At 50.4% G+C, this 12,169-nt stretch overlaps 1 protein-coding gene across 2 annotated transcripts in view; it reads left to right on the top strand.

Moving 5' to 3' along the window:
• DDX10 (DEAD-box helicase 10) overlaps window positions 1–12,169 on the top strand; it is a 518,528-nt gene that overhangs the window by 256,550 nt on the left and 249,809 nt on the right. For both annotated transcript variants that reach the window (XM_063951594.1, XM_063951595.1), the window contains exon 15: window positions 457–621. In XM_063951594.1, the coding sequence (XP_063807664.1) occupies window positions 457–621 (165 nt within the window). The remainder of the gene's footprint in view (window positions 1–456; window positions 622–12,169) is intronic.

Below are 12,169 nucleotides of genomic sequence, written 5' to 3'. Positions count from 1 at the left end.
CTACCTGCCACCCACTCCCGAGTGTAACGAGGCTTCTTGGGTGGTTTGATGGTGCAGTTTGCCCCCCCCCCCCTCTTTTTACAATGCATGGAACGACGACTTTGTTTAGTTGGGGGTGGGGCCACAATGACATGATTGCGCCACTGCCTTCACCACATCCCAGAGCTCCCACCTCGCTGCCCACACCTGTACTAGGTGCAAATGATGTGTCTGAAAGTGTTTTGTTTTTTTACTTTCTTAGATCAAGTATTACGTAGTGAGAAGTAACACCGGTTGCGTCGTGGTGATGACTCTTTAGTTCTACTTAGTTGCCCATACATGAGTGATCTCCTTTCTGGAGTTCCGCAGTCAGGCGTACGGTAAACTCTGCATCATGCACAATGTGTGTGAGGAATTGTACAATAGAGCTATACACTAATGAACCACTAATAAGTGACCGTGTTTTGTGTGACGCAGGCGATCCAGCAGTGGCCACTGATACAGAAATCTGCTGTGCAAGAAGCTGAGGATGTGGAGGACGCAGATAATGGCATCAACTTGGCAAAGGCCAAACAGCGGCTGACTGAGGAAGACAAATTTGACAAAGAAGCATATAGGAAAAAAATCAAGGAAAAGCACAGGGTGAGAGTCCCGCGTATGTTATATGTGATCTTGCTTTGTGGATTATATTTGGCACATCTCTCCGTTACCTGTAATTAATTTACACATTTACCGACACCTGTGACACATACAAGGCAACCCAGGTAAAATAAAATGGGCCTATCAGAATCAGACAAGTTGTTCTTAGTTATCGATAATAAACAGTGTGATTCTGATTAAAGTCTTCCTCCGTTGTGACTGCCCATGAAAGGGGGCCCGTTTTATGAGCTTAATGTACTATACGGTGGTGCAGTGGAGAGCTTTGCTGTGTCACAGCAGGGTTGGGCCTGAAATGCCGGCGGTTGGGATGCCGGCGGTCAGAATACCGACTGTGGCATCCCGCTGTTTAGAATACAGACAGGATTCGGGAAAGCATGCTACCGCCTCATCCCCTAACCCTAACTCCCCCTTCCTGCAGCCTAACCCTCCTCAGTGGTGCCTAAACCTAACCCCCCACCCCACAGCCTAAACCTGAGAGCACCCTAACCCTCCACGGGGTGCCTAAACCTATCCCCCCCGCACCCAGCAGCCTAAACCTAACATTATACCGCCTTGGTGTGAACATCAATATTACCTCGCATTTGCATTTTCCCCCCCTGTAAGTAGACTTTTCATGTGTTTATAAACTCCTCTATGTAGAACGTCATTACTTTCCTATGGTTCTCACACTGGCTTGGGAAACCACATTACTGCCATTTAAGGTAATATGATAGACACTCTTCATTAAACACTCCTGATCTATATGTACAAGTCCAAGGATAAGGTGTAGGGTCACCGGCTCTGTATGTTATAACGGTACCGCCACCCCGATGGCTATTTAATCCAGCCAGTGCATCCGTGTTAGGTCCACATTTCAAAGATGTCAATAAAGCGTGCGAGAGGAGCTGTATATATGTTTCATGTTCTCCTGTCGACGTGCCCTCCTCTTCCACCCTGATGCACAGGGCCTGATTCAGAACGACCTGTAATGTCTGTGTTCATGGATTTATGCTACTGCGCCAAAATCCCTAAACCCTCCTACAGCGCATACATTACACAGAGTGTACACATGAAGGCGCTGTTGCTATTAAGATGCACGGCATTAGTGAGGTCTTGGAAGAGTGCAGGGTTTTCCTGGGCGGTGGCTAAACGGACACATGGAGGTGGTTGCCGATACTGGTTGCATACTCAGTCATTCACTTTGGATGCCACAGTCAGATGGTAAATCTGGCCTGTCCTAGTACTGATACATGTTTCTATGATGTGACCGATGGTGGCGTTTAAAGACTCGCCAGGCAGTATTACCGTATGCACGGATGCTGAATTTGTCCGATCTTATGCCTGGATGTACCCCAGGGAAGCGGCATTTATATAAAGGTGCAGACTGGCTACTGTAACCGCTGAATCAGGCCCACAGACTCTATAATGACCTTTCATCACAGCCCACCCCCATCTCCCGATCCAGACAATAGCTACACCGTGCTATGTGTGCGTCTCGTGTGATCAGCCCTTTATTGCAGATCTGTGATCTGGAAATGTATCCATCTTTGGGGCATAAAATACCCAGTGTGCGGAGTTTTACCGGCATCCTGTATTTCTCTAAGCCGCGCTTAATCTTTGGGATATTTTAATGAATACATAATGTATTCATTTAATCTTTTTAATAAGTACAGCTGCTCGCTGATGGGAAAAAGTTGAATCTCTGAATAATGAACAAAGCACAAGTGAAAACATTCATTTATTGTGCCCTAAGTCATTGCGTTGCAGACTAGCGGGTTATTACAGCGTAAACACGGAACACTTTACTGAACACACATGTTTGAGTAATATGATTGCTTTGATGCTAAGCATCATCTCGCCAATTGCCATTGATCCCCATCGGATTCCCAGGTCATAAACCTGGTAGTCCTCTTATCGCAAGAGACATCTCTTATTGGAAGAGCTAAGTGTAAGTATTCATGCACCTGCGTGCGATAAGGGGCAGGATGTTTTGCATAGAGATGTGTCCTTATACATCCAGCCTCAGTATGCCATGCAGCGAGAGCTGCCTGCTGTTAGTGAGCTGACAGATCCCGTGCAGCTCTACTAATGTCAATAGTTTTTCTCTGACGTCCTAGTGGATGCTGGGAACTCCGTAAGGACCATGGGGAATAGACGGGCTCCGCAGGAGACTTGGCACTCTAAAAGAAAGATTAGGTACTATCTGGTGTGCACTGGCTCCTCCCTCTATGCCCCTCCTCCAGACCTCAGTTAGTATCTGTGCCCGGCCAGAGCTGGATGCACCCTAGGGGCTCTCCTGAGCTTTCTAGAAAAGAAAGTATTTGTTAGGTTTTTTATTTTCAGTGAGATCTGCTGGCAACAGACTCACTGCTACGTGGGACTGAGGGGAGAGAATCAAACCTACCTGCGTGCAGCTAGCTTGTGCTTCTTAGGCTACTGGACACCATTAGCTCCAGAGGGTTCGAACACAGGGCCTGACCTCGATCGTCCGTTCCCGGAGCCGCGCCGCCGTCCCCCTTGCAGAGCCAGAAGACAGAAGTAGGAGATGAAATCGGCGGCAGAAGACTCAGGTCTTCATTAAGGTAGCGCACAGCACTGCAGCTGTGCGCCATTGCTCCCACTGCACACCACACACTCCGGTCACTGATGGGTGCAGGGCGCTGGGGGGGGCGCCCTGGGCAGCAATAAGAATATCTTTTGGCACTATATACACATAATACAGTCTGGAAAACTGTATATGTGTAAAAAAAACCGCCATTAAGCTATACAAAACGCGGGAGAAGCCCGCCGCTGAGGGGGCGGGGCCTTCTACCTCAGCACACCGGCGCCATTTTCTCTTCACAGCTCCGCTAGAAGGACGCTCCCCAGGCTCTACCCTGCAGTATACTGTACAAGAAGGGTAAAAAAGAGAGGGGGGGCACATAAATTTAGGCGCAAATAGGATAATAAGCAGCTATTGGGAAAAATCACTCATTATAGTGTAAATCCCTGTGTTATATAGCGCTGTGGTGTGGGCTGGCATACTCTCTCTCTGTCTCCCCAAAGGACTTTGTGGGGTCCTGTCCTCAGTCAGAGCATTCCCTATGTGTGTGCGGTGTGTCGGTACGGCTGTGTCGACATGTTTGATGAGGAGGGTTACGTGGAGGCGGAGCAGGGGCAGATAAGTGTGGTGTCGCCCTTGACGGGGCCGACACCGGATTGGATGGATATGTGGAAGGTCTTAACAGACAGTGTCAACTCCTTACATAAAAGGTTCGATGACGCAGCAGCCTTGGAACAGCCGAGATCTCAGCCCGCGCCTTCCCAGGCGTCTCAGAGGCCATCAGGGGCTCATAAATGCCCGCTAGCTCAGATGGTAGACACAGATGTCAACACGGAGTCTGACTCCAGTGTAGATGAGGATGAGACAAATGCACAGTCTACAAAAGCCATCCGATGCATGATTACTGCAATGAAAAATGTATTGCACATTTCTGATGTTAACCCGGTTACTACCAAGAAGGGTATTATGTTTGGGGAGATAAAGCAGCCAGTGACTTTTCCCCCATCTGATGAATTAAATTAATTGTGTGAGGAAGCGTGGAGTTCCCCCGATAAGAAACTAGTGATTTCTAAGAGGTTGCTGATGGCGTACCCTTTCCCGCCAACGGACAGGTTACGTTGGGAAACATCCCCTAGGGTGGACAAGGCGCTCACACGCTTATCAAAAAAAGTGGCACTGCCGTCTCAGAATACGGCCGCCCTAAAGGAGCCTGCGGATAGAAAGCAGGAAGCTATCCTGAAGTCTGTGTATACACACTCGGGTACTATACTGAGACCTGCTATTGCTTCAGCATGGATGTGTAGTGCTGCAGCAGCATGGTCTGATACCTTGTCAGACAACATTGATTCCCTCGACAGGGATACTATTTTGCTAACCATAGAACATATAAAAGACGTTGTCTTATATATGCGGGATGCACAGAGGGACATTTGCCTGCTGGCATCTAGAATTAATGCAATGTCCATTTCTGCCAGGAGAGTATTATGGACTCGGCAGTGGACAGGTGATGCTGATTCTAAAAGACACATGGAGGTTTTGCCTTATAAGGGTGAGGAATTGTTTGGGGACGGTCTCTCGGACCTCGTATCCACGGCAACAGCTGGGAAGTCAACTTTTTTACCTCCGGTTCCCTCACAGCCTAAGAAAGCACCGTATTATCAAGAACAGTCCTTTCGGCCTCAGAAAGGCAAGCGGATCAGAGGCGCATCCTTTCTGCCCAGAGGCAGGGGTAGAGGAAAGAAGCTGCAGCAGGCAGCCAGTTCCCATGAACAAAAATCCTCACCCGCTTCCACTAAGTCCACCGCATGACGCTGGGGCTCCACAGGCGGAGCCGGGTGCGGTGGGGGCGCGTCTCCGAAACTTCAGCAACCAGTGGGTTCGCTCACAAGTGGATCTCTGGGCTGTACAAATTGTATCTCAGGGATACAAGCTGGAGTTCGAGGCGACTCCCCCTCGCCGTTACCTCAAATCAGCCTTGCCAGCTGCTCCCAGGGAAAGGGAGGTAGTACTGGCGGCAATTCACAAGCTGTACCTCCAGCAGGTGATAATCAAGGTTCCCCTCCTTCAACAGGGACGGGGTTACTATTCCACAATGTTTGTGGTACCAAAACCAGACGGTTCGGTGAGACCCATTCTGAATTTAAAATCCTTGAACACTTATATAAGGAAGTTTAAGTTCAAAATGGAATCGCTCAGGGCGGTTATTGCAAGCCTGGAAGAGGGGGATTTTATGGTGTCGCTGGACATCAAGGATGCTTACTTGCATGTCCCCATTTACCCACCTCACCAGGAGTACCTCAGGTTTGTGGTACAGGATTGTCATTACCAATTCCAGACGTTGCCGTTTGGTCTGTCCACGGCACCAAGAGTATTTACCAAGGTAATGGCCGAAATGATGATACTCCTTCGGAAGAAGGGAGTTATAATTATCCCGTACTTGGACGATCTCCTTGTAAAGGCGAGGTCCAGAGAGCAGTTATTAGTCAGCGTAGCACTCTCTCGGGAAGTGTTGCAACAGCACGGCTGGATTCTGAATATCCCAAAGTCGCAGCTGATTCCTGCGACGCGTTGCTTTTCCTGGGCATGTTTCTGGACACAGAACAGAAGAAGGTGTTTCTCCCGGTGGAGAAGGCCCAGGAATTGTCATCTCTGGTCAGGGACCTCCTGAAACCAAAACAGGTGTCGGTGCATCACTGCACGCGAGTCCTGGGAAAGATGGTGGCTTCTTACGAAGCAATTCCCTTCGGCAGGTTCCATGCAAGGATCTTTCAGTGGGATCTGTTAGACAAATGGTCCGGATCGCATCTTCAGATGCATCGGTTGATCACCCTGTCCCCAAGGGCCAGGGTGTCTGTGCTGTGGTGGCTGCAGAGTGCTCATCTTCTCGAGGGCCGCAGATTCGGCATACAGGACTGGGTCCTGGTGACCACGGATGCAAGCCTCCGAGGATGGGGGGCAGTCACTCAGGGAAGGAACTTCCAAGGACAGTGGTGAAGTCAGGAGACTTCACTACACATAAATATACTGGAACTAAGGGCCATTTACAACGCCCCGAGTCAAGTAGAGCCCCTGCTTCAAAACCAACCAGTGCTGATTCAATCAGACAACATCATGGCGGTCGCCCATGTAAACCGCCAGGGCGGCACAAGAAGCAGGATGGCGATGGCAGAAGCCACAAGGATTCTTCGATGGGCGGAGAATCACGTGCTAGCACTGTCAGCAGTGTTCATTCCGGGAGTGGACAACTGGGAAGCAGATTTCCTCAGCAGGCACGACCTCCACCCGGGAGAGTGGGGACTTCATCCAGAAGTCTTCACGCAGATTGTAAACCATTGGGAACGGCCACAGGTGGACATGATGGCGTCCCGCCTCAACAAAAAGCTAAAAAAATATTGCGCCAGGTCAAGGGACCCTCAGGCGATAGCTGTGGACGCACTAGTGACACCGTGGGTGTACCAGTCGGTTTATGTGTTCCCTCCTCTTCCTCTCATACCCAAGGTACTGAGGATAGTAAGAAAGAGAGGAGTAAGAACTATACTCATCGTTCCGGATTGGCCAAGAAGAACTTGGTACCCAGAACTACAAGAAATGATCTCAGGACCCATGGCCTCTGCCTCTCAGACAGGACCTGTTACAGCAGGGGCCCTGTCTGTTCCAAGACTTACCGCGGCTGCGTTTGACGGCATGGCGGTTGAACGCCGGATCCTAACGGAAAAAGGCATTCCAGATGAAGTGGAAGGATGTGACAGCACATCATTATCACCGCATATGGCGGAAATATGTTGCATGGTGTGAGGCCAGGAAGGCCCCAACAGAGGAATTCCAGCTGGGGCGATTTCTGCACTTCCTACAGTCAGGAGTGACTATGGGCCTAAAATTGGGGTCCATAAAGGTCCAGATTTCGGCCCTATCTATTTTCTTTAAAAAAGAACTGGCTTCACTGCCTGAAGTTCAGACGTTTGTTAAGGGAGTGCTGCATATTCAGCCCCCTTTTGTGCCTCCAGTGGCACCTTGGGATCTTAACGTTGTGTTGGATTTCCTGAAATACCACTGGTTTGAGCCACTTAAGACCGTGGAGCTAAAATATCTCACGTGGAAAGTGGTCATGCTATTGGCCTTAGCTTCGGCTAGGCGTGTGTCAGAATTGGCGGCTTTGTCATGTAAAAGCCCTTATCTGATCTTCCATATGGACAGGGCAGAATTGAGGACTCGTCCCCAATTTCTCCCTAAGGTGGTATCAGCGTTTCATTTGAACCAACCTATTGTGGTGCCTGCGGCTACTCGGGACTTGGAAGACTCCAAGTTACTGGATGTAGTCAGGGCTTTGAAAATCTATGTAGCCAGGACGGCTGGAGCTAGGAAAACTGACTCGCTGTTTATCCTGCATGCACCCAACAAGCTGGGTGCTCCTGCTTCAAAGCAAACTATTGCGCGCTGGATCTGTAACACGATTCAGCAAGCTCATTCTGCGGCAGGATTGCCGCATCCTAAATCGGTGAAAGCCCATTCCACAAGGAAGGTGGGCTCTTCTTGGGCGGCTGCCCGAGGGGTCTCGGCTTTACAGCTTTGCCGAGCGGCTACTTGGTCGGGTTCAAACACATTTGCTAAGTTCTACAAGTTTGATACCCTGGCTGAGGAGGACCTTGCTTTTGCTCATTCGGTGCTGCAGAGTCATCCGCACTCTCCCGCCCGTTTGGGGGCTTTGGTATAATCCCCATGGTCCTTACGGAGTTCCCAGCATCCACTAGGACGTCAGAGAAAATAAGAATTTACTCACCGGTAATTCTATTTCTCCTTCATCCACTAGTGGCCACTGGAGCGTAGTTACAATGGGGAAATAGTAGGCAGTAATTGGGAGCTGGCACTTTAAAAATTTTCACACTGTGGCTAGCTCCTCCCCTACTATCTCCCCTCCAAGCCAGTCTTAGTATGTGCCCGAGGTGAGCTGGTTCACTTGGGTTTAGCTGAAGAATTTTTTCTTTTTTCTTTATTATTTTCTTTTTCTTTCACACATGCACAGACTGGCAGCTCTGCCACTGCCAGTCTGCACCGCGGGAGCTGCCGGCGGGGTCCCATCGCAGCTGCGTGCGGCTCGGGATGGGCCCCGGCTGAGGGAGACACTGAGCTCTCCTGAGTTGGCGGACACCGCTGCGTGCGGCGCGTGTCGGGACCACTCCATCCAGCAGAAGATTCCGGCAGCATGGCAGCGGTAAGTAACAGTGGTCGGACACCGCTGCGTGCGGCGCGTGTTGGGACCACTCCGTCAACAGAGGCCGGACACCGCTGCGTGCGGCGCGTGTCGGGACCACTCCATCACAGATTCCGGCCGGACACCGCTGCGTGCGGCGCGTGTTTGGGCCACTTCATCAGAAGAGGACAGTGGTGAGTACAATCCCCCCTCCCCCTCCAGACTGATGTGTGATTTTACAAATTATGTGCAGAGTGAGACTTTAGATGTGACTGTCTTTCCTGCGTTGTGTCCTGCCCCCCTTATAACGCTGCAGTGCATCAGCACAAGAGAGGGCGCACTTACTAGTTTGAAATTGGCGCCATTATGTGGGGGGCGGAGCTTCAGCCCGCTCTGTAAGCGGGCTCAGCACTTCACTCCCCGGCTGCAGCAGACAGGCAGCCGGGTGCTACATTTACACTACCCGGCAGCATACAAGCTGACAGGCAGCCGGGTAATACATAGCGAAAAAAATTAAAAGTGGCGCCGAAAAGAGGGGCGGAGCTAACTCCCGCTCCGTCCGGCGGGTTCAGATTCTCAGCTCCCCGGCCGCAGCATAGAGGCGGCCGGGGGGTTACACACCGCTCCCCGGCCGCAGCACATTCCTCTCCTGGCTGTGCAGGGAGGATTTCTTTGCATATACAGGCGGCCGGGGGTTACACACCGCTCCCCGGCCGCAGCATACAGGCGGCCGGGGGGGGGGTTACATTTAAAATATACAGGCGCTCCCAGGCAGCAGCAAACAGGCGGCCGGGGGTTACATTTACCCGCTCCCCGGCTGCAGCAAGGCGGCCGGGGGATACATTGGTACGCGAGGCAGGGGGGGCGGAGCTAACTCCCGCTCTGTACAGCGGGCTGTCTCCGCTCCCCGCGCCGCTACAGCACGCCGCTCCACAGTCTCCCGCTGAGGGGGGAGTAAAGGTTTATAACCCGCTTTACTCAGCGGGCTCCCAGGTCTCACTGTTGCTAGGCAACAGACCCTGTCTCTGGGGTTTTTAGCTTTTCCAACATTCCTCCCTGCAGTAGAGTCCTCTGCCCGGCATTTCCTAACTTCATACAGAAGCTGGGACTCAGTTCATTAATAATTAAAAAATCTACTGTCCAGTATTTCTTACCTACAAATACATCAGTAATTATCTACCCTATTGGGTTCACACAGTATTTATCTACCCGATTACCAGATATAGGGGATAAAACAATGTTTTCTAATAACAGAATAACATTTTCCCCCATCTTTTCTCACAGGCTGGTCACCATTTAGAAAAACCAGCGGAACCTCCGAGAAACATCTGGTGCACCGTAATTAGTGGTACACTACATACAGGGACCAGGGTTGGGATCCCAACAAAAACCTACTTTAAAGCTCCTACTCTGTCACTGCAGGTTATACTGCAGACATTACATAGGGCTACGCAAGTCAGAGAAATACCTGTTAGGTGGGGATAGTGCGGGGCAGCCATCTCTTCAGCCCTCAACGCAGGGCGGGGTGTTGCCTTCCCTTTATTATTCCTTGGTGTCACTAGTTACTAATGCTATTTGTAATTTGGGAATATGTGTAAGGCATCAGACAAATAGCGCTGTGGCTCAGTACGCTAGTAGCGGGTATCTGAACAGAGGTTTGAATCCCAAAAAAAACAAACAAACAAACCATGAGCTCCTATAGCCTAGGGCTAAGACTCCTGTCCCACAGCCCAGCGCTACTGGTTCAGGTCTCCGCTGCTCCAGAAAGTTTATTTGAATCGTGTCGGTCACACATTATAGTGCAGACCTTGCATAGGGCTGTGTTTATTTAACCCACCTTTTCTCCTTTCGTTTGTCTCACCTGTGATAGTCAAAGAATTCCCTCTTAGGTGTAAAGTATGCGGTGGAGCCATCTGCTTAACCCTCCACGCACCTGCAGGACACTCCTGTTTGATCAGCTCAGATTATGCAGGTAATGTCACTCTTAACCAGAGACCTTATACGTCATTTCACCTCTCCAGGTTTCTAAAGGAACCTTGCTAACCTTCCATGTTACAATACTGATGATGTCTGTTTTCTGTGGAGTCTGAACCAGTGTCTCAGAATATCCAGGTGCATTATACAGCAGTTCGTCTGATACTGCAGGTAAAGGAGGCGGACACGTCAAGTCCATCAGGGTACAACGCCGATGACGAAATGACAGCGACTGGTCCAGTATCGGATGAGCTGGGCAGGCTCCGGTAGACACCCGAATACACAATTTCAGGTATCAAACAATGTTTGTTTTCCTATCCTTTCCCCGCAGACGGCAGGAAAGGGTATCAAAACCTCTCCAGGGTATACCCCTCGATGTATCACCGGTCCAACAAGCTGCCGTTTTTTCCTGAGGCAACCTTGCTCAGGCATCCATCGAACGCACATATACGGCAGCGGGGTTCTACCTTGTCCGGAGCAGGTAGGTTGTGGAACAATCGTCCTCTAGGTTACATGATGTTTTGCATCAGGATCAATTGATACTTTGGTACGGGTCAGAATCACGATTCTGCTTTATGTTCTTTGGAGGTCTTCACGTCTGCAGACTCGGAACCTGCATTTTCGCTTGGCCTGTCTTAACCCGACGACCTCTGGGGCTGCGACAGTGACAGGTGAACATGAAATCCTACGGGGCAGATGGTTCAGGGGAAGGAACTTTCTGCAGGATTTCTTAAACCATTGGAGGTAAGTCCACTTTGCTTTCTCCTACTACTGCCCCAGCTCCAAGACAGACCTTTACCGGTCTTTCCTTTAGATTTTTCCGTGCCCTTTCAAGCTTTCGACTCCACACGGGCGATATCTCCGTCGCCAGGGGATCTCAGGGCAAAAAGCTGAAGCAGAGGTTCAGCATCCTCGGTCCAGTCTGACTTTAAGTCATCCTATACACCTACTACAGGTCAAACCTTCCTACCACCTGGAGGGTCCCAGGGTAGGCGCATGTCGGGGTCCTACGGAGAGTACTGAGAAGGCTTGGGCGGTTACAGACTAAATTTTGTAGTACAACCGTCTCAGGAGTCAAGAGAGTCATACTGCAGTCGGTGCTCCATATGCTTCTAACCGCAAAGGAGGTTGATCCCTGTTTTTCAGATATCATTTGAATCGGGACAGTTCTCAGGCCTTTGTTTTCTTTTCACGTTCCGAAGCCTGTGGGCTCGGCCAGGCCTATTCTGGCCTTAGAATCCTTTCAGTCTGTGATTGCTAGTTTTGGACAAGATAGGGAGTTTTACGTGTCCCTTGTCTGCAGGGAGGCCTGTTTACTGATTTCCGTTGGGTTTCCTCAACGGGCTTTTCTCAGATTCGCATTACAGGATACTCATTCTCACTGTCAGTCCACTTCCATTCGGTCTCTCTTCCACTCACACAGGGATCAGGAAGATCACAGAATAAATCTTTCCCAAGGGCAGGAAGTACGTTGGTCCCCTAATGGGACAATCTACTACTACTATCCCACTTTGTACATTAGGTGGCTTCTGAATATCCGGAGGATCCAGGAGCTTCTGGTTCGACACGGATCCAAAATTATGCTCCTCGTAGACATTTCTCAACACGGTCCGTCGGAGGATTTTTCCTTCCTCGGCACCAGGTACTTTATTTCTTCAGTCAAGCTGCGACGCAATGAGTGGTCGCCTACATTCCCCTCTGAGCGGGGGACAACAATCTTCTTTCCAGGTCAAGCCGCCAGGTCAGACTCCCAGGTGAGGGGACATTCCCCGGAGTTTTGTCAACTGGTCCGCTATTGGCGGAGATTTCGGATCGACCTCAGGGCGTTCTGACTGACTCTTTAACCC

This window comes from Pseudophryne corroboree, chromosome 2, assembly GCF_028390025.1.
Source record: "Pseudophryne corroboree isolate aPseCor3 chromosome 2, aPseCor3.hap2, whole genome shotgun sequence".
In the NCBI taxonomy this organism is placed as follows: Eukaryota; Metazoa; Chordata; class Amphibia; order Anura; family Myobatrachidae; genus Pseudophryne; species Pseudophryne corroboree.
This window is presented reverse-complemented; position numbering and strand designations above follow the sequence as displayed.